This window comes from Pholcus phalangioides, unplaced genomic scaffold (genome assembly GCF_987345545.1).
Source record: "Pholcus phalangioides strain wild (caught in Gottingen) unplaced genomic scaffold, Ppha-v1.0 ptg000008l_1, whole genome shotgun sequence".
Classification (NCBI taxonomy): Eukaryota; Metazoa; Arthropoda; class Arachnida; order Araneae; family Pholcidae; genus Pholcus; species Pholcus phalangioides.
The window spans coordinates 55,854,437-55,878,399 of NW_028301601.1; the positions used below are offsets into that span (position 1 = coordinate 55,854,437).

At 38.0% G+C, this 23,963-nt stretch overlaps 1 protein-coding gene across 1 annotated transcript; it reads right to left on the reverse strand.

Annotated features, from left to right (window-relative positions):
• Positions 1-761: 761 nt before the first annotated feature.
• ATPsyngamma (ATP synthase, gamma subunit) lies at positions 762-17,442 on the reverse strand. The gene is made up of 7 exons (XM_089234993.1): positions 17,307-17,442; positions 15,821-15,855; positions 13,991-14,122; positions 10,071-10,272; positions 6,410-6,553; positions 3,372-3,592; positions 762-1,113 (listed from the first exon to the last, which is right to left on the reverse strand). Exons 1-7 carry the CDS (start codon positions 17,345-17,347, stop codon positions 1,013-1,015), a joined length of 876 nt encoding a protein of 291 aa, XP_089091119.1. The 5' UTR covers positions 17,348-17,442; the 3' UTR covers positions 762-1,012.
• Positions 17,443-23,963: the final 6,521 nt, after the last annotated feature.

Consider the following 23,963-nt stretch of genomic DNA (forward strand, 5'->3'; position numbering starts at 1 on the left):
AGTGTATATAATATTACCGTTATTTTTCGAAAAGAAAAGAATCAATGGACAGTGCACCTATATACGTAAAGTACATAGCGATTTTGGTCAGATAAAAATACACACACACTCTCTCCTGAACTTTTTCCTTTACCCCTGAAGATTTTCTTTTTTGTGGGGGGGGGGGGAGACAATTCCTTTCCTGTTGTGCTGTAAAAATAATAGAGGAATTGCCCCCAGTCACCCAATTTTTCTACTAATGAGAGCAAAAGTGTTTTCCTGTGTTGTAGGGAGTATTACAAGAACCGGTGTTTTCTGATGTGGGAAGAATTTTGCACCAGAGGCCTTTCATGCCTCTTTTTTCCCGACTTGTATTAAAAACACAGAATCAAATCGCCAACAAAGTAAAGTATTTCAAAAATTAAAATAAATAAAAAATATATTGAATAAATATTTTAAAAAAATGAATGAATTAAAGCCTATGATTTGCTGATCATTTTAAATAGGGATCCTGCACACTCGGGCGAGGGGAAACAAAGATGTGCTCACACGAGAAAACCCATGCACTTTGGCGACCCAGATCACTGGACAGCCTCTTGACTCGCCAGACTTTCCTATTGGTTCAACTAGGGGCAGTTTCATTCTACAGCCTTTCCAAGTGGCGAAACCATAAATTCACCTCTGCTCGTATACATCATTACTGTACTTTCAAAACAGCCATTGTACTTTGGTGAAATTTGCGCACAAAAATTACAAGCAAACACGAAAATATAAACAGAATATTGAAAAAAAATTTCAAGAAACTTTATTTTACGCCTAAATTTTACCAGTCAGAAGAAAAATTTGATAAACTCTACAATTTTTTTTTGTTTACCCGCGTTTCTATCAGTGCTTTTGTTTTTATTTTTTTTCTCCCCCATAGGGTACATATTCAACTGCTGAATTGCATCAAGTTCTAGAAATGGCAGTAACAATGTTAAACTGAGCACTGATGAAATATCTCAGCTTTATAGATTATCCCTATTTGCATCCACTAAAGGGCAGCAGCACCAGATATAATTTCGATCAGCTCCTTGGTGATGACAGCTTGTCTCGTTCTATTGAAAGTGAGCGTCAACTTGTCAATCATCTCACCTAAGTTTAAGGATATTCAAGGACAGATGTTAGCACCTGTTGACACTGCATATTTTTAAAACAATACACACATTAAATAAATCACTTAATAGTTTTTCGTTTCCTATTTGCATACTGAAACTAAACACAACTAAAATTGATAAATCATGTAAACTTGTATTAATGTATGTAGAAAAACCAGGTCCGGGCCAATTGGGCTGTGCTACGACGGACTGAACAGAAACTAGCTTGGAGGAATGGCTCAGTAAAGTGTGCACAAATGAGCCAATATCTTTGATGTACCATCACCCAATCAATCTTGTTCATTTAAGCATGAAGCACAATTCGCCACCAAAATTGCTCGTGCCATGATGAGCCTCTCCCCTCCAAACTGGTTTCAGTCCAGTCCGGAGCTGAACGCAATAGACCTAGCACAAAAAACTTCAATTTCAAAAATATGTTGTTTAAATGTTAAGTGAAAATATTTGCCTTTGTTAACCGATTGTCTGTGGTTGGCCGCAGTAATTATGGCCAATTATGTTGCCATTTCAGAATTTGTGAAAAAATTCGATTTTGATCTTGAATTAATATGCAAATTGATAAAATGTCAGTAGTGACATAATTTTTGTGAGATGGGATGGCGTGGTAGCTCCTTTGGGGCCGACATTATCCTTGTTTTGACTGTGAATAAAAGCCTCACTCAGCAAGAGTAAATACACATTTATCGACGTCTTTAACCATCACACTTACATAGAAGTGGATCCAAGCAGGATTAAAGTGATGACAAAGTTCACTTCACATGCCAGAAGAGGACAAAGCTGGATTTTAAAAGCAGATGCAGGAACATATAAGAGCCTCATCTCAAGAGGAACAGTGGACATCGGTTAGCATCAATATGCCATCAGCGACAATGTCCAACCTCTTCAGTGCTTCCGGTGCTGGAGATACGAACATCAGGCCAAGCGGTGCAACAACAAGGAGTTGTGCAGAGCCTACAGTGCAAAGGAGTGCAGAAGGAGTGCAAAGCTGCAGTCAAATGTAGCAACTGCCACGCGCACAACATGGCCACGTGCACCAAGCTACCCACAGGACATAGACACTGCAGTCTCTGGAATTACTCCTATGGAAAACAGAGGAGATTGAGGGCAAGCAATATGATGAGTAAAGGACAGACATTGAGCAAGATGGACTGTCAAAGTTGTACATAATGTACACGTCTTTATTCTTTTTAACTGTACACTAACCCAGCATTTTGTGCCACTAACAAATTAGGGATCTGTAACATTGTGTAACCCTTTTGTCCCTAGTGTAAATTCGCTCAACCCAGCGATCACACGTTGGCCGGGCTATTTAGACACATTCGACCGGTACCGTGTGGGGAGCACAGTGGAATTTGATCCTACTCAAATTCACGAATAAAGATACCATAGCATCCTTGTCCCCGCCTCCTCTGCTGGGCTGGATTGCTGTGGCATCGTACGATCTACAAACTTTGTCATATAGCCTTGGGGCTGGGTCGTGTAACTCACCAAGCTAACCTTTGTCTTTCAACACGTGACTGATTCCCATTTTTATTTTGTAAATTTTGCCTTTGGCTAAGAAAGTTATCAAAACTAATCCACTCCAGGTTCTAGTTGTTCCCGGTAGGTGTGAAAGCCTTAACGAATCGATCTGAGCTCTAAGATTGTTGAAATGATATCATCTGAAGTATTGAGGATTCTATGAATGTTGAGAGACTACTGTTTCTTGCGATCCTGTCTTTGCGACATGCCAGCTGATCATGTGGTCTTGGTGTTCTACCACTGCTAATTCCTTCACATCCATTTCTGACAACGGATAGGTCACCAAACTTTTGCCTCTTCATGGTTCTTTGTGATGACGTGCTCTGGGAATTTCCTTCTGAAAAATATCCTGTTTATAACCTAGGACTTTCTCATGGACTGAGATGTGTTTTCAACATCTGTTGGAAAACAAGATGTCTTGATGGACTAGTCCTCCAGTGTCTCAGCGAGAGTGCTAAAAATTTATTTTATTGCAAGATCTATTGAATTTAGTTAAGATTAGAGTGATCATAATGTGTAAACAATACAATTTTTGTGTATGTCATGAAGCAGAGAAATTTTTAAGTTATTATAAATAAATGATCAGTTGAGAAAAAAAAAACAACCACCAGATTTCTGGCGAATTCCTTTTGTTTTCTGCAGATTTTGCATCAGTTAGATGCATTTACCAATCTGGGGATGCAAAAAACAAAGTTGCGACAGGAACAATTTCATTACCTGCGTTCTTGCTTGCACTGTCCATGGCAGTCATCCTGGAGCTCTGCTCACTACAAGCGTTTTCCTTCATAGCATAGAAGATCATGCTGGCCAGAGAATATTCCTGGTACGATTTGATGACATCAGCATCCAAGCTATCATACAAGCTTATCTTTTCAGCGTTTGTTACAGCAGCCTCGCTGTACACTGGTATCTCGGTCGTGTTGTATGATACTACTGATCTGAAAAAATGTAAAAGAGAAAAGATCATTCCATACCATACAAAAAAAAAGTCCTCACGTAAAACCCATTGTTGCATGATTCGCTGATTATATTATTTTAAGCATCAAAATATATAGATATATATCAGTAAACTAACAAAAAGAGTTGGAAACTAAATTTTTTGGTGAGATATTTACGGCATAGTCAAAGGAGAATTTGGCGGCTTTTCCTAGTCTGACTAAATTACCTTTGCTGAACACTTTCATAACAGCAGTGAAACCGAAAGCGGCCCACTGAACTATTGTGCCCGAAAACAACGAACAAGTTGCTATGTATGAATGACGACAACTATGTTACAGTTAATGAAGTATTTTATAAAAAAAGTTGGACATTTGCTGCCACTATCAGGGGTGGGACGTGACCAAGTCCATTTCGGAGCAGCTTTGGAGCAGCAAAATTCAGGATTCGGAGCAGAGAAATTAGTAAGAATATTTTCGTTAACCCTCTACCATTTTCAAAATAAAACTGCACTGTCTTTTGTTATCAAACATCTTTTAGTCAACTTGATTTTTGTTTTTGGTGTTTTAGGCTTTTGACACCTTGTTTGAAAGAGTGGCTGTCATAAAATTTTTTGCATCTATTTAAGATGATTTCTGCTTACTGAGGGCACTAATTGCTGCCAAGAACAGCAGCACTTCAAATGAGCTAAAATTTTTTTATACTTGGAAAGAAATTGTTGCAAAATGGGAGAGAATTTCGGAAGAATCAACACGATGTCTGGCGATTCAGCACTCATTATCTTGAGAGATTGGCGATCTGACACTCGTTATTTGGCGAGATTGGCGATCTGACATTCGTTATTTGGCGAGATTGGCGATCTGACACTCGTTATTTGGCGATATTGACGATTTAACGCTCGTTATTCGGCAAAGTTTCTAAACTAACATTCGTAATTCGGCGGACATGCGCTTTTTACTCCCGGAATGAAATTTTTTTCACGAAACATCGGGATTTAACACAATGACGATCGAATACAGTAATTTCTGCTGCTTCCAGAGGCGACTTGTTTTTTAAACGGAAACACTTGCATTTGCACTTTAAAGCTGAAAAACATTGCAAACCATCTTCAGTTCCACGATCACGGACAATATCGTAGTTTCGCGATGGAAAGCCAGATGAGGGGTCGATAGTTGAAGGATAGTGGAATAAAACACGCTCTTCTCGGAACGAAAAAATTTTTTGGCCTCCTTTCTGAAATTCCGGGCATACTGAAGCAAAATTCGCTATTTGGCGCAGAAAAATACGAAAATACGCTATTGGAGCAGGATTGCGCAAGATATTAGTTTTGGCGCAGTGCGCCGCAATTGGCCCAGAGTTCCCACCCCTGCACTATCCTTGTAAAAAAAACTACACATGCATTTCTAGGAACATAAAATTGTCAAACAAGGAGCGAGTCGATTTTGAAACCATAAAAACCTCTTAATGGTCTTTGACACATCAGTATCATGTGCTCGGGAGGTGCTGCCATTTATATTCCAAATCCAAAGTTAGAAACTACTACACCACACATGCACTTCATCTATACTCCTCTGTGGAAATTTTAATGAAATGAGAGAGAGAAACTGATGATTATGATCCCCCCCCCCCAAGTTTTGTGGCTGAGAATTTCTGCAGAAATCTTGCAAGCTTTTTGTGATTTGGCCACTCAAAAAGAAATTGTTAAAGAAAAGGGGAGAAAAGTAAGGAAAATTGACAAGGTATTTGGCAATTCAGCACTTGGTTGTTTGTATACATCATATTATTATTTTCATATTGTGTATTATTTGGTGACATCATTGGCGATTTGACACTTGTTACTTCGAAGGGTTGTGGCAAACTAATACTCATTGTTAGGAGGAAAATAGCTTTTATTTGCAAAATGTAACACTTCATCACGGTTTAGCACAATGATGAAACCCTAGTTGTTTCTGCTGCTCCCTATGGTGACTTTTTTAATACACAGCTTTTAAACCAAAAACCAACTCCCATCTGCACTTCAAAGTTGGAAAACCGGATAAAATTATCTTCAGCTAACTCACACTGTATGATCTTGGGTATCCATTGGCCCTGTTTCGTAATAAGAGGCCACATAAAGGGCAATGATTTTTGGGGATACAATTGAGAGCAAGAGCTTGCCAGGGAAATCCGAAAATCGAGTCATGAAAAATCTGTGACGTCCATTCTTAATTTGTGACTTTTCTTGACTTCCATGACCTTTTTCCTCATTTCACGGCTTTTCCATGAAGGCAGACACCCTATACCCGTATTATATATGTTCATTTCCATCCTGAAGAGATAGTTAACTAATCATGATTAGTATTATTTCACTAAATAAAGGCACCGTACATGTAACAAGAAGGGATTATATCTATTCTGAAAATTTCCAATTTTTGAATGCATATGCTTCAAAAATTACTCTCGATAACAGACACCTATGGGACTGAAAATTTTGTCTCTCAATGGGGAGTGTCGGTTGATAGGTAGCAAAACATATTGAAGCTTATTGAATGAAATTGAAAAAAGTGTGTTAACGGGTGTTGTCCACTAATGGGAATGCCGGTTATGGGAGGTTCCATCGCAATATGAAGATCAGAGTATATACCAAAAATCACACTAAGCTTTTCTATGAGGCAAAATTTGATTTGGGTAAGAAATAACGGTAAATACCTTCATGGCAACAAATAATTAATTGCAATATTTTAAAAGGAAAGCAAAAGTCCATGAAAAGAACTCGCAATAAAACCCCATTAAAAACAAATTTTAAGTTTTATTAAGAAAAAAGCGATTTCATAACATACTTGAATTTATTGAATATGAGCATCCCCTTTTCGAAAGCAAATCCACAAGTCATAATATAATCTGCGACTCTTGTGGCATCATCAAAAGTTGGAGGCTTCTTACCAAAATCTGAGAAAACGATCATTATGTTCTTGGCGAATTGCCTGGAATTTAAATTTCATAAAATAAGAATAAGCAATTGTCAAAAACAAAATCAAGTGATACCGATCCAGATTGAAACAGGGGGAAAAACAATCAATAAATAAAAACATGGCGAAAAAGCAATAACATACACCAGTGCATTCAAAAAGCATTCTGGAGCTTTTAAAATAAAAACTAATGTATACAGCTAATTATATACAGCATACTTTCCCAAACTTCTTGTTCCATCGCCCCTTTCATCAGAAATTGTTTTCCTCTCATCTCTCTTCCCCCCCCCCCCCCAACTCAAGTGAATCCATTGGATCCTATGTTATGTCCGTAGCTTCTATTGCCCCACTGGACCATTCCATCACCCACCCAGGGGGGTGGTAAAATAATTAGAAGTTGTTTTCTTGTCTCTCCTGATGCCAGCAAAAAAAAAAATAATAATAACAACACGTTTCCAAGGGCAATATTTGCTGAGCTATTTGAATACAGAAATCAGAGAGAGGTTGGGGAAAGAACTAACAGACACCACTTCTCTCCCTTGTTTATGCTGTTCTTTCCCAACTTTTCTCTGATTTTCAAATCAAACCTTTCAGCGAATAGTGTACTTAGAGACATGGATTTTTTTGGCTTCAAGAGAGACAGTGCAGCAACTTTCTAATTGGGTTTTGAGTACAGGATGTCGGTATAAAAAGTTTTTTAAAATTTTAATAACTATAAATCCCTTGCAATATGAATGATGTATCTCAGTTATACACATTGTTCGGATAATTTCTCTAATTAGAAGTATGCTGGGTCATTCTTAGAATATTTATTAGCATTTCTAAGAAATTTAAGAGAGAATGAATTGAATTTGATTAAAAACCATTTTTTTAGACTTAAATTATTTTTAACTTAAACTATAGAAATCAAACTATAGAATAATGATTAAACTATTAGAAATGTAATAGAATGATTCCATTTTCACAAAAAATTCAATCCGAGAAGTACATCTGTTTTCACTTCCTATTTTTCGCGTATTGCATGACCCTTTTCTCATTTCATTACTTTTACATGATCATAAACGCCCTGAAGTTACCGACAGCTTTTAGGTCACAACTCCTGGTGGTGAAGACAGATCAGTCATTGCTGTTTTTCCAGTGCAATAATACATTCTTTTGCAAACTTTACCATGCTGTTGAAGGATACAAATGTTTTGTCAAATACATCCATTTAGCTAAAATCGAAGCAATGAAAAATAATTAACATGAGGAGAGCATAAATCAAAGGAATCAATTTTTTTTCTCGTAACAAAATAGCTGGAAACAGTGATTGAAGGTTTTTTTCATTGTACTGTGGAGGAGCAGCAATTTGCAGTTTGACCCTATTTTATGTATTGTCGGAAGCCGGGGGGGGGGGGGGACGCTCAAGCTAATTCTATTTGTGGCCCCAAGAAATCAAATTGCGGGGAGGACAAATGATGTTATTGAAAAGTCAGCTTCTATTGTGATACAACTTCGAAGTTCCATAAGGAAAAATTGTTTTTGGCGCAAGATGACCCACAATTGAAGAATGTTGTTTTTGTAGCAAAATGCAGCAAACGACCAGAAATTGTAGCAAAATGTAGCAAACGGCCAGAAATTGTAGCAAAATATAGATGTCAGAAATTGCAGCAGCTTGTAGCAGATTTTCCATCCCTGTGCACACAATGCATATCAGTCACCTGGCATCTCTTTTGTTCACAAGTGATTTCTTTACGCTTTCCGTTCGAAGTTTTTTGGCTTAGCTGCCAAAAAAAACTTTTTTTTTTTTTTGAGAGAGAATAAAGGTTTATTTGTATGAATAAACTACATACAACATAACGAAAAACAACACAACACATGAACTACACACAAACTGTACACAAAAAACTCACGATACTGTTGTACGAGAAAAACCAAGAAGATTGGCGACTTCAGAGATACTGGAACCGACCCACCCCCTCTTTCTGGCACCCATAATCATGCCATGTGCAAAGTCAGTCACTCAAATCTCTTGTTTTCCTCACAAATTGAAATGTTTGAACTGGTGCTTCTGACCAGGAGAAAGTTTTTTTTATCAACAAATCTGGTTTATTATGTCAGCGCATATGCTGTATGGACGAGTTGAATTTTGAGTGAGGGATGTTTCTAATTTTTTGGCCACTGAGTGTATACAGTTTTTTCCAATGTGACTTATTACTCCAAAATAAAGAATCTGCTTGATTAAGCTGGCTATATAGAATTAATACATTACTGAAGGAAACAACATTCCTAAAAGCAAATGCAACAGACGTGGTGGGTAATGGCAAAAAACCCTGTTATCGCATATTTCATTTTATTTACATCTTTACATGAACAGGGTTGGATTTAGGCAGGTGGAAAGGATGCGGTTGCACCAGGCCACTGAATTTTAGGGCCACAAAATGGGATAAAATACTTTGATTACATTTTGACTTTAAAGTTCTTAAATCAAATATCTTAAAATTATGTCCAAGAGCTCTAAAATTTAATCTTTAAAACCCTCTGGCCTAATGTTTTCACAGAACCCTTTCCCCCTAAAACTAAGAGAAAAATGCAGGTGTATATTGTGCCTGAACGCTGGTCTGGAAAGAGAGTGCTAAACTATTAGAATTATTCAAAATTACATCAAGGAATCATAATACATGCTTGCCCTGCTGAAAGAATATCTAGTTGCGCGGCCATGGGAAGATAAATGGTGCTCTAACCCTAATAGTCCCCGCTCCCAACCTTTAAGTGAGTGCCTAAGGGCACACTTGCAATTTTTCCGCAGGGAAGCCGACATTATAATTTATTCTCAAATGTTTTCTTTTGTTACCATGAAATAGAAGTTTGATATTCATTCTTGCGTGTTAATGTAAACCTGGCTTGCACCAAGGTGATCGTGGTTACTTTAGAGGACCGCAAAACACTTACTCCCATCTCTGTATATGAATGCATACCAAAATTCATAGTTGCACAGGGTAACTACTTTCAGAAAAACAATGTTCACAAATGGATATTACTCGTGTGAACTTACTATTTCTTAATTTGAAAGAAACTTCTGGAACTTTTGAATTTGCTTTCTGTATCTCGGGTGATTACCATCAGCCCCTCAAGGGCAGGGCTGACAGGGATCTAACCCTAGGGCAAAGGAGAATTATTATAACTTTGTTTTTAAAACTATAAATTCACTATAAAAGGGCCCATGAAAAGTCTATTTTAGGGACCCACCAAAAATACCAGGCTCTGGGCCCTACTCCAGGACGTGGGGACATGATTACCATGGAAATTTAACACAGCAAGCAGAATTTCTTTACAATGTGACGGAGTCAAAAATTCATTAGTAATTATGCACAGATATAACACAAACGCACTGTTTGAATACAGTTGACACTCATCATAATGACCATGTGTAATTGCAATGATAAGAAGCAGTTACAACAAACGTTACCAGTATTTTTCATTTTAAAATAATCAAACTTAATTATATGGTTACGCAACGAATTTGAATTTCATCTTAAAAAAATATATTGACCTCTGCAGCATGGCCCTTGATTTATCACCAATGCAAATCACCTTCATGTTGGAGTTATCAGCAACACCGCCAAGTATTGCACGGATTTTCTTTGAAACATTGGTATGAACTGCACCACAAAGCCCTCGATCAGAGGTCATAGCGATGATTAGTGTCTCTGGCTTAGTTTCGTCACCTTTGACTTCCGCCTTCTCATAAAAAGCTATAGAAATAGGAAAAAAAATTTCACTATGATTTATTAAGAATTATCATGCAAACTGCATTTCTGACGGACATATTTATTTTTTACTTCTTAACTGTACATGATCCATACTATATTGACTGTTGACAATGTAAGAAATCACTCCAGTTAGCATTAGAAAGATGGATCGGGGGACTAAACCTAATAAGTCTCTCATAGTAGCGGTCTGCAGCTTTCGCCAAATTTTGAACATTTTAATGTTTATAAACATTGTATAACATTTTTAAAGACAGAATAGACTTAGTATAGTTCTAGGTTGTCTTTGTGACCTCAAGGTGGTTTGAGTTTGTTTCCAGCAGAATTTTATTCTGCATCAGTCGAGGCAGCGTTGGACGTATAATTTCATTCTGATTCACACATCCATCATCAATGTTAACACAAATGAAAATAAAACTCTCTTCACAGAGAATCTATCATTTCTACAGCAATCATAAGCACATAGATATTTCTACTTTTCAGAACAAACAATTTATCAGATAAAATGACAAAAACATAAGCAGACACATAAGAATGAAGGTTTAAAAAAGTCTCACGAATGGGAATTGCATCATATTAGGCTGGTATTACACTATAAAAGTATAAATTATGAAAATGTAAAAGCTTATTTGCTCGAATGTAACCAATGAGTTGAATTTTTCTGTTTTATAAAAGAACTTTTATCAAACTTTTATTGTGTGTAATACCATCTTAGATGCACAAAGAGACTATCAGAATAATTTTATCTTACAAAATCAGTTGTGACAATTTTGGTAGTATTGTACTGTGAATGTGTTCTAAAATATATGGGAGCATCAGTGTGACCCCCACCCTTGTCTTTCTATGCATATCATACAGATCGTATCGCCATTATTAAGAAAGATAATGAAAAAAAGCTTTGGTATTCACATAGAACATGATAATTTTGTTAAAGTCGAGAAGCCTTTGGTTCATTCTTTGGCTGTTCACATAGTGTGACCAAGAGGTATTGGAGTATATAATAGAGAGAGAGAGACTAGCGACAAAAACAATTAAATTGTTTTATTCTACACCGAACAAACTCAAGAAGCAAGGTGAAGGAGAGAAAGAGGCCACTCAAAGAGGTGCCTGACTCGAACAAAACTGTTTGTCTTATCAAAAAGTCACTACTGATTGGTCTGTTTCTCCCCTTTTTTTGTTTCTTTCCTACTTCTGCTGAGGGATCATCATCATCATCATCATCCTGCCTTTACATTTCAGAACCGATCCAGCCACTTTCTCTATTCTCCTCCTCCTATTCCTTTGACTATGTGCTGACACATAGTCAAAGGAGGTGACCACTCTTTTTCCACCCTCATATAATTTTTCTTCCCAGTCGCAATTATTGTATTGTGTACCTCTTCATTACACTATACACTCAGCTTTACTTACATGAGCATGCAGGGTCACACCGACCCAATACCGGAGAGTTTTGAGTATAGATGTGAGAATATTCTCGGAGAACCAGAATAGTCTCATAATGTGAAACTTCGAGAATAATCGAGAATATTCATTTTTCTTTTAAATAATGAATTTTTTTCACTAATTTCGTTTTTATTATAAAATTAATTTTCATTGCCTAAAACATTTAAAACAAAGCAATTTTTGACATAATTACCCCCAAATGACAACTTTTAGTTCGTGAATATTCTCATGGTCCTGACGAGAGGGTTTTAAAAGTTTGGTAATGAATATTTTAGAAACCTTGAGATTAAAACCTTAAACAAATATTTTAAAAATTAGATAAATTTTCAGAAAAAGTTCGAAACAAAAAAATTAAACCAAAGGTATGACATGAATGTCGCTCTCCACTTGTTAATACAAGATATACGGAAGACTGGATGTTGTGAAGATATTTATTATTTGAGATGTTAATTTTTTAAGGAAGGAAAAAACTCATCTCTGCCTCTACCGGGAGTCGAACCCGGGTCCCTCGATTGCCGGACGAGTACGCTCTAGCGAAGGAAAATCTCTATCTCCTCTGTAGCTTAGTGGTCAGAGCACTCGTCCGGCAATCGAGGGACCCGGGTTCGACTCCCGGTAGAGGCAGAGATGAGTTTTTTCCTTCCTTAAAAAATTAACATCTCAAATAACAAATATCTTCACAACATCCAGTCTTCCGTATATCTTGTAAACCAAAGGTGATTGACAAAGGAAGCTATTCTTATATAACCGCCTTCATTCCAAGATACAGAACCATTGTTTTCTTCAATGTACACACTTGAATTCTGTATCACTTTTTTCACAAGTTTCCATATGCCTTTGGATGTTGTGCAATTCAGCCATGTTGGTTTAATGTTGTTGCTTTCAAACTTTAATATTGTGGGCTACAAACTTCAATATTCACTGTCTTCTTGACGGGAAGAGAGACGTTGTAGGACTATTATAAATTACTAGAGAATATTATAGAAAATAAGAATTATTCTTAAGTTATTTATAGAGATTATTTATTATAATACATGTCATTACAAATACTCTCTGCAAGGGGGGATTTCTATAACTGAAGATTATTCTCATCGAGGTGAATACTCGAGAATATTTTCTGGAAAGACTGATTAACAACTTAATAATTCTTGTTATGTTTGATAAGAATATTCCTCAGTAATTTATGAAAGTAGTCCTTTAAGAGAATACTCTCAAGGATATTATATATAACTTTGTTATATAAATAACAGGAGAATATTCTCATCAAGAATTTAGAAGAATATTCTCAAGTTATTTATAATATAGTATTCCTTCCACAGAATATTTTCGAATATTCTCCTCTCTCGATAAGAATATTTCTCCTAAAGATTATTCTCGAGAATTTTTATATCTCTAGTTTCAAGAAAAACTTTACTATCAACATACATAAAAAACATATACGCATAAATAGCTTTTGCAACTCCCTCATTCATGTTTTTTTTTAACATACAACTGCTAGATTTGTGGTGAAAGTGCAGTACGAAGATGCAAAAATGAGATTTCTAAGTAAAAAATTTTTGCCAATTGATATAGGAGCAAAAAAATAATTACAGAAGAACCTTGATTATCCGAACACATCGGGACCGAATGGGATTCGGAAAAGTGAATAGTCCAGAAGATAAATTTCGAAACCAATTTGATAACAAAAAAGAATAAATTAAATTTAATATGAATTCATCAGACGAAAAAAAGACAGCTCTAAAGCTGCTCCTATTCACACGTTAGTTTGCTTGCCAATCGTTTATAGCTACATAAACTGTACCCGGATTTTCATCTACTTACATGTACAGCTCACAGGTATGGTATGTACAATTGTTTGGAAGTGAATTATTGTACAATATTAAACAAAGCTATCAAGCTGGGAGATACGAGGATGCTCTTCAAGTTCCAAGAAAATACGAACTGTTGAGCATCATTGAATATAGTAAACTGAAAATGAGTTGGGTTCAAACGGTGTTCGGTTGACCGAGTTGTTCGGGTAAACAAGGTTCTACTGTACTAGATCAGAGATGCACAAGACTTTTGAAGTGGGGGAAAAAAAATAACATGTTGGCGATATTATTTGACTGACTAACAAATGAAAGGCTACAAAATAATCTGAGTAAAATAAAAAAAATTATATAAATTACAAATATAAAAATTATATATGAAATCGAGAAAAATAAAATTGATAATATTTCACAAGACTTTTGCTAGATATTTTTTTCAAGGTATAACTCACATGTAGCTCCTTCTCCAAAAGGCACAGCCTGCTTTAATTCTCGCTCTGCACGGGCATACTTCGCAGCTGACACCATCTTCATACTTTGGGTGATCTTCTGGATATTTTTCACGGACTTTAACCTCATCCGAACTAGAGTTCGCAACGGATGGAAAATAGACGAAATTATTACCGGTTATGAAAGGGGGCAGGGCAGAGCAGCAAAAACTTCTGACTATGTCATATACATGACTACAAAGATTATATTTTAAGAGATAGTGGTACCTCAAAATTTAACACTAAGGCTGGTCATCCACAGGAAGCTACTACGAGCTATAACAAGTTGACTTGTCATTGCTCGTAGAAGCTTCCAGTGGATGACCAGAATAATATGTCGCCAAACATGCAATTTCTGGACGATATTCCTGTATACAGAAATCCAGTAATTCTATACCTGAGTAATCCAAAAAAAAAACTTGAGCATCAAATTATGAAACAACACTGTACCAATACTGTTTACATTAGTGTTTCTCAAAGCGGGTGATATCTCCTGTGGACAATGGATTGTATCATGAGGGTGATACAAACTTGGCTAATTCTAATTTTAGGAATTCCTGTTGAGTTTCCTATTCAATTTAATGTAATAAACCACTGTTTAAATTGACATCTACCCATGTTTTCGATAATTCCAAGTCTGATTCAAATAGGCTACGCCATTTACAAAATGTATTTTTTCAGAACTTCAGCATAAATGTTGGTTGTCCCTTTCTTTATTCCATTGTTGACTGATTTTTTCCATAATGTAACCTGTAGCCAACCAGAGGTGTACGCAGGGGACTTGTGCCACCAAGCTGATCAAAAATGAGAAATACCCTTCATTTGCTATATAAACCAAATTCTGTTAATTTAAATGTTTTTTGACAGGTGGTAACACAAAATTTCTTGCGAAGAAAATTTTTGTGCTACCACAAGCCTTTTGTGCCCCCATCAAAGGTCAATCCTGCATACACCCCACATTGCAAAAATTACAATCACCGAAATCTAAAAATTTCTGTTTTGGCTATAAGAAATAACTAAAAAACAATGTTTACGTTCCACATACTAGCTTTTATCTTCCCATTAGCAGCTGGAGTTTTCTTCGGTTTCGGGACGATTTCATTAGCTCCTGCTAAGCGCAGAAGCGAATGCTCTTGGCAGGAAATATAAAAATTTGTGTGTGTGAGCGGCAATCTCTACACAGATGGAATGTTTGCTGGAGTGTTGAAATCTCAGTAAATTTTATGGTGATTCATGTCTCTCAAATGCTGTTAATTTTAGAATATCCATGCAGTTTGGCAACATTTTTGCTATAATAATAATCATAGCCCACATGCTTGTTAAACTCTTGGGGAAGAAAACTGTGGTTGCCTTACAAATGCAGACATTGGTTAAGAAGACTAAAGTTGTACAATGAATCTTCTCACAAAGAGGACGAAAACAAATATAAGAAAGCAACAGAGGACCTTACGCCAACCGAGATAATTTTAAAATTTCCTTCTTAGAGGGAGGTTACAGAAAAGTTTGGGAAACTGCAGTTTAGGCACTACAGGTATTTTCATCTATGCAGAAATTATATATAGTGAATATTCTTATCGAAATGTTTCCCTATGCAAGCACTCCCTCTACTGTTGTTGCCAGGAAAAAAAACGGTCCATCAATCAGTTAGGGGAAAGCTTTTGTGTTTGTACTCGGCAATATGAGGCTACTTTGCAACATGCTTGTCAGTAACAATCGTTCAATATCAGTCAATAGTAGTAGTGATAATTTTTAAATGTTCATGTTACTCTTTAAGGGAAAGAAACATCTACTTACTATCTTTTAGAGTCGCCATACCCCGATATTGTGTGCTAGGAAGAATAAAAAACCAAGATGATTATGAATACACATTATAACAAATATTAGAAAATGTAACTGCAATACCAAATTAGTGTTAAAAATACTACTTACAACAAATTGTTATGTATCCAATATTCATAAATATCGCAAAGTTTTTTGACAATAGAATTATTTTTTTAGGACTAACTTCCATAATTTTCGAGAAATTCTCTTTTAGAAACTGAGACCAAATGAAAAGTATCACTGTAATATTCCAAGAAAGGCAATGGATGTTTCAGTCTACAGCTAGATGACGACCTCTAGCTATAAATAGCGCTGGTTCTATTAGTTCTCAGAACTGTTTGAAGAAAGGAACATCAGCATAACTAGAGGCATATTTACAGTTTTGCCATCTGTGGGCTACATGAATTTCGCCACGTTCCTATCATTTCAAATTAATTTTCTTGATCACTCTCATTCCCCGAATTCTCTACCCTGGGCTACAGCCCGCTTGGCTTCCCCGCCTGTAAATATGGCAGTGTTTCCAAGTCCTTCTTTTGGTACTCAACATCAACACCTTCTATAGCAGAAAGCGTCCGCGCAAAGCTTTGACGTCACTGAAGTCGTCCATTTCACCTGTAGCCATTGAATATAGCAGTCTAATGTATGCAAATTCTACCTTTTTTGCAGTATATTCAAAGACCTTGCATACATTAGACTGCTATATCCAATGGCTACAGGTGAAATGACGACTTCCGTGACGCCAAAGGTTTGCGCAGTCTTTCTGCTATAGAAGGTGCTGCTCACATACTCTTTTGGCCACTCACATGCTTGCGTGCTCTTCTGATCACACACATAGGCGTACACAGAAATTTTTCGGAGGGCTTTAAGTTTTTTCCTGCAAAATAACACTATAATCTTGGCTCAGGAAGGGGGGGGGGCCCTTTGTGTACGCCAATGATCACACCCATGCTCCCACATGGGTGCATGAAAGTGTGGGACACTCATGCTCACACTCTCTCTGGGTCACTCATACACTTGCATAAGCTCTAGGCCACTCTTTCAGTGATATTTGCAACAACACATAAACTGGAGGATTTGGAAGAACATAATTGAAAGCGTCATCAACTGACGTTGATCTAAAATTGAAATAAAAATTCCTTATACAATGAAACCTCGATATAACGATACCCTAAGGACCAAGGAAGAAATGTTGTAGATGTAATTACCATTACATCGAGAAGCAGCAGTTTAATACAAGAGTACAGGCATTATCAAACAAGACTTCGAAAGTCGTTGTAGAGAGATTCATCGGTATATCGGGTATCGTTGTAGCGAAGTTTTACTGTATATCATTATCTACAAAACTGTTCTCATAATGCACAGTTTGTTTGTCCTCTATTGAACTCCCCACTAAATCACAACCACAATATAAATATTACATGATCTCATATTTAAATTTCTTATCAATTTCATTACAAACCATATCGGAGTGAAACAGCTTTTCACTGAGGCGGCGAACATTTTTCGCTTTAAATTAATAAAATACGTGAACTACTCGCGATTAAATTCGACCTCACCAACTCTCGGTCGAAGACGGTGCGTGGCAGAGTTGCCAGATCCTTAAAAACTCCCAGCCAAAAAAAATCATCCTCAAAAGTAGCCCAGCTTTGAACTTCATATGGTCAGTATTGTTCAAAAGCAATTTGAAGCCAATGAGGGTTATTGCTGCCATCTATTAAGTAGTTTTAGAACTTCATTAACGAATCACAAACAGGAAAAAGTAGGACTCGTGCGCTATTTGTTATTCAAAGAGCAAACGAAAAGTACTATTTCTAACTAGAAGTATTTATTAAGAAGACGCCAACGAATACGGCAAATACACGAAAATAAAAAGTCATAATGTATTTCAACACCAATGGGTGCCGTCTTCAGAGGAAAATGTAACCACTATTTAAGGGCGTAGAGAGAGGGATGGGGGGACTTGGGGGTCTGGTCCCCCCCCCCGAAATGTGAGAAAATGACCGAAAAAAGGGAAAAAGAGGGCCAAGTCCATTGTTCTGTCACTTTGGTCCCCCCCCCCCCCCCGAACGAAATTTCTGGCTACGCCCCTGCCACTAGTCACGCTGACCGAGTTTCCCACTTGGGTTGAATACCAAATCTAACGCGGCGGAATGCAAGGAATTTTGTGCCGAGTCCTGCCCTCAGGGCGATAACAGCGGCTTACAAAAGGCCCTGACAGGCTGAAAAATAGTGAGAGTTGAAATCTAGGTTCTCGTCTCAGAAGCCATGTCCGATCGGAAAATTCCGACTTAGAACGTTAAAATTAAGTATTTTTGCAGGTAGAATTGGTACTGTTAATGAATGGGCCGGTGATCAATGCGACAAGAATTTTGAATAGTAGGGATCGTCACGAAATTAATAAATTAATTAGGATATAGGATATATTTTCCACAGAGCAGATTGTCACTTAAAAATAAATTAATTCTCTATAATAGTGTAATTAGGCCGACCATCACGTATGCCTCCCCTGATTGGGCTTATGCCCGTAAGGGGAATCTGAGCCTGCTGCAGATCTTTGAAAATAAGACTTATCGAAAACTTGCTGGTGCATGCGCAATGCAGATATACGCAGGGATTTGGGCCAAAATTCGCTCTTCGAGCAATTTAAGAAACTAGCGAAATCACAGTACGAGGCGTTAAAAACCTCTCTGAAATTGTGAATTACGACCCGGCGACTATTATCAGGTGCGGAAGGCCAATGAACGTGCCTTTTCATCCCTGGTAATTAGAATGATGCACGGTGAAAAACTGGTGGTATGCCGAAGTGAAAAGAGATTACGTGGAATTTTTGAAATATTGTAGCAGGACTGTTGATAAGAGTAGATACGATTTATGAAAATGTTGGGTAACTCTCGCCGTCCTCGTGTTTCGGGGTTGTGGGACTGGTGAGATTTTACTGTATAAGTTGTGAAAGGGAAGTTATGGGATCTTCTAAAGATTATATATTTTTAAATAGTTTTTATCAAAGAGTTCCAAAATTTTTAATAATGGTTTTTAATTTTTGAGAGTTTTTGTTTTGGTGTTTTGGGTTTTAAATTTTTTTGAGAAATAGATCTGATAGGAAAGGGGGTGGAGTGTTGATATACGTGAAATCATGTTTGAAGGCTAGAGAGTGTAACGTACAGAGAAGTGATATTGAAACCATATGGGTTGAACTTGAGAACAAAAGACGTCATAAGCTTATTGTTGGGGTTTGTTACAATCCACCGAATAGGGATCAAAACTACATCGCCAAAATGCACGATGAAATTTCCTACATGTGTAAGCGAAAGAGGGTTCTCATACTAGGGGATTTCAATTACCCGGGTATTGATTGGGAGAACCTTTCATCTGGAAATCAGTATGAAAGAGACTTTCTTAAGTTGGTGCTCGAAAATTTTTTGTATCAGCATGTATCAGAAGCCACTAGGGGTACTGCTATTTTGGATTTAGTTCTTACTAGTTCTGAGGATCTAGTGGAACATGTTTCGGTGGGGGAAGAGTTTCTTCCAGTGATCATCGTATCGTCAGATTTCACTGTAACTTTTCCTCGGGTAAGGTTGATAACAAAAGATTGGTTCCTTGTTTTCGGAGAACTAACTTTGATGTTTTGCGAAGAAGGTTAGCGGAAGTTTTCAAAGACCGGTTGGAATCAGTAGGGGTGGTAAGTCAATGGGAAGAATTTAGTACGAAGCTGTCCTCTGTTTTGCACGACGTCATACCCTTTGTTCGAAAAAAGCGTGTTTGTACATCACACCCTCTATGGTTCACGGATAGCGTGCGGAACCTTTATCTTGAAAAGAAAAGAGCATTCAGAGAGTATAAAAGTGGACGAGGTGACCTATCATTGTTTACTGATAAAAGAAGACTGTTGAAGAAAGCGATAAGGGATAGTAAAAAGCAAGTTGAATCTAGGTTGGCAGATAACATTGGCTCTGACCCAAAATCATTTTTTCGATACGTCAATAATGGATGTAAGGGGACAGTTGGCCCCCTCTCGATAGGAGGCTCAAAAGTAGAGAGCAATGTAGGCATGTGTAGTGCTTTCAATGACTTTTTCGCGTCGGTTTTTAATGGAGATAATGATATTCGATATACGGGTGTTGCATGGGGTAATAAAACGCTCAACGATATTCAAGTGGAAGACGTGGAGGTCCTAAATCTTCTAAGAAATGTATGTGCAAGCAAAGCACCAGGACCAGATGATATCTATCCCAGGGTTCTCAGGGAAGGTGCTAATGAATTGTTGGGGCCAGTCGCACAGATATACAGGAGTAGTGTTGCTGAGGGTATCGTCCCGAGAGATTGGAAACTGGCTAACGTTGTTCCTATATTTAAGAAGGGTAGTAGAGAAGTGGTGTCTAATTATCGTCCAGTGAGTTTGACGAGCTCCCTCTCGAAAATTTTGGAAATTATCATCAAAAGGCAGTTTGTGAAGTGGATAGACGAGAATAATGTATTGTCGGATAATCAGCATGGGTTCAGGAAGGGGAAGTCATGTGTAACTAACCTCCTTTGCTTCTATGATTACGTGACTAAGGCTTTGGGTAAGAGCAAAAATGTCGACGTTGTTTACCTTGATTTCCAGAAGGCATTCGATCGGGTCCAACATGGCAAACTCTTGAAGCGTTTACACGAGATTGGAATAGGGGGCAACTTGCTGAATTGGATAGAATCGTGGTTAAGAGATAGGTCGCAACGAGTTATGGTGAACGGGGAATTCTCTGGTTGGACAGACGTCACAAGTGGAGTTCCTCAGGGAAGTGTCCTTGGCCCCATACTTTTTTCACTTTTTATCGATAAACTCGATCAGGGTATCGATGGAATTACTAGCAAATTCGCAGATGATGTGAAGCTAATGGGGGTAATCGGGAATGAAAGCGATAGGGAGTTGCTCCAGACCAACTTAAACAAGATTGCAGCATGGGCAAATGAATGGAGCATGACGTTTAGCGTAGATAAGTGCATGGTCGCTCATTTTGGTTCGAACAACCCACGGTTCTCTTACGAGTTGAATGGTGTCACTATCCCGGATGCAACTAGAGTCACCGATTTGGGAATTCTCATTGACGAGCGACTTAAGTTTTCTGAACATTGTTCAGCGGTTGTCAAAAAATCGAATAGAATGCTTGGTCTCATTTTCAAAAAGGTCTCTTCGCGTTCTCCTAAAGTCATTCTTCCTCTTTTTCGAGGCTTAGTTCGTCCTGGACTGGAGTATGCTGTAAGGTTTTGGAGACCATACCTACAGAGGGACATAGACTTGGTTGAAGGGGTGCAGAGAAGAGCTACGCGTGTCCTTATTGGCACACAGGGCTTGAGTTATGAAGAAAGACTTCATTTTTTGAATATGTTTACATTGGATGAACGCAGGTGTCGAGGAGATATGATCGAAGTGTTCAAAATTTTCAATGGGATGGATAGGATGGACCATGAACTTTTAGTACACCGCCAATCGACTGCTTTTACAAGGGGACACCAGTATCGATTGGTGAGGGACAATGCAAGGTTATGGTGTCGCAGGGAATTTTTCTCCAATAGGGTTGTTAATAAATGGAATAGCTTACCCCCGGAGGTAGTAAATTGTAACACAATTGACACGTTTAAAAAGAAATACGATAAACATGTTGGGGTAAATCGAGAAGCTATCCATTCTTAGAATAAGACAACCATAAGTAATCTTTATGGGCATCGTATAATATTTTATCATGTGTATATATTGTTTGTAATTTGTGTTAATTGCATTTTTAATTGGGTTGCTGTATTTTTGAAACATATGACAACCATATTTTTATGGGCATCTTTTTATCAGCCACCTCGTTGGGCATTTTGCCTGTTGTGGCGTTGTATTTGTATTTGTATTTGTATATTTGTATAAATTTAAATTTTTGGTTTTAATGTGTTTGTTGGCCCTTGGAGGGATATTATGGGGTCTATGGCCATTGAATGAAGTCGATGGGCCTTTTCCCCTGGTTTTTCTTGGGTTTTTTATGGTGACAGTTTGGATGGTTTTTAAATGAATTATAATTAAATTATGCCAAGTGCAATTTTGGAGTCTTTTAGTGGGTGCAGTTTCCCCTGTTGTTAAAAACACCATGGCGTCTGAATCACTGGATGTACTCAAAATGTATTTATGTATTTGATTCCTTGTAAATCGGGAGGTGTCAAATTTTTCTACACATTACATAATACACACTTTCACACACACACACAGGACGGTACATGAAAAATTATATCATTTCAGTACAAATCTAACTTTACGGCCGGACCTCGTGACGTAGGGCTTAGGTTCAGCAATAGAATCTGAAATTTTAGGATCAAATTCATTATTGAACATATAAGCAGGTTTTAACCTATCTATTGAAATAGTTTTGACATCATTATTAATTTGAACTTTGAAAAATTTATCAGTCCTTGATAGAACTTTGTAAGGTCCTTGATATGGTTGCTGAAGAGGACGGCGAACGGAATCCACTCGGACGAAAACGTGTGATGATTTCGCCAGGTCCTTGTTGATGAACACCTTGGATGAACTATGGTGGCTAGAAGGAACTGGACGCAGGTAGGACATCTTTTTGCGAAGTCTCAGAACGAAATCTGAGCGAGACACATTCTAACTAGAGTCTCTGAAGAAATCGCATGGAAGACGTAGAGTAGTACCATAGACCATTTCGGCTGGAGTGGAACTTATGTCCTCCTTGAAGCTGGAACGCACACCAAGCATTACCACTGGTAGGACGTCTACCCATCGTTCAGTATCATGACACATTATGGCAGCTTTGAGTTGTCGATGGAACCTTTCAACAGCGCCATTGCTCTGTGGATGGTACGCTGTCGTGCGAATGCGGTTAACACCAAGCAGTCGTGCTAGAGACGTGCAGAGTTCGGATTCGAACTGAGTTCCGCGGTCGGTAGTAAGCACTTCAGGAACACCAAAGCGTGCAATCAGGTTGGCGAAGAAGGCAGCAGCAACAGTCTCAGCAGTTTGGTCAGGAATTGGTATGGCCTCAGGCCAGCGAGAAAATCTGTCACAACACGTTAAGACATAACGGTTGTCTCTTGATGGAGGAAGAGGGCCGACTATATCCAAATGAATATGTGAGAATCTGGCTGAAGGTAGGCCAAACTCTCCTATAGGAGATTTAGTATGTCTTCCGACTTTAGAACGTTGGCAATGAAGACATGTCCTGCACCATTCTTTGCAGTCCTTGGTGAGAGACTTCCAAACGAATCGTTTGGATATCATTTCCACTGTTGCCTTGGCACCTGGATGGGATAAACTATGAATAGAATCAAACACTTCTTTGAAATGTTTTAGGAACGTAGGGTCGCACGTTTTCAGTCGACACGTCAAAGTAGAGTTTAACATCGGAATTAGCGAAAATCATCGGCCTAAGCTCAAGACCTAAGCTCGGTTTGCAAACGATTGCAAATCAGTGTCCCCAGCCTGCGCGCCAGCCATCTCAGTAAAATCAATTACAGTAGGAACTTTAATTTCGGCTATGCGCGAAAGAGCATCAGCGACCGAATTTTGTTCGCCTGACACGTGTCAGAAAATCAGTCGAAAATTGACTTATGTAATCGAGATGTCTTATTTGGCGAGCGGAGCATTTCTCAGTTTTCTGAGTGAAGGCATATACCAGAGGACGATGGTCTGTGTACATGGAAACGTTACGGCCTTCTAGCATGTGACGAAAATATCGTACTGCTGAGTAAATGCCTAGAAGTTCACGATCGTACACACTGTATCTTTTCTCAGTTGCTGTGAGTTTACGTGAAAAAAATCCAAGTGGTTGGACTTGTTTTTTCACCACTTGATGTAAAACCGCTCCCAAGGACGTATCCGATGCATCGACTGTAAGCGTCAAATGTGCATCTACGTAGTACTGGGTGCGCCAAAAGGGCACAATCAGCGATTAATTTTTTGCACAATGAAAATGAATTTTTCGTTTCATCCGTCCAATTGATCGGCGTTAGATCTTTTTTGCGTTTCCCTTTCACGAGTTCACGTAAATTTGCCTGGGCATGAGCAGCGCCTTTCAAAAATCTGTGGTAAAAATTAATCAAAGCGAGAAATCTTCTCAGCTCATCCACAGTTTTA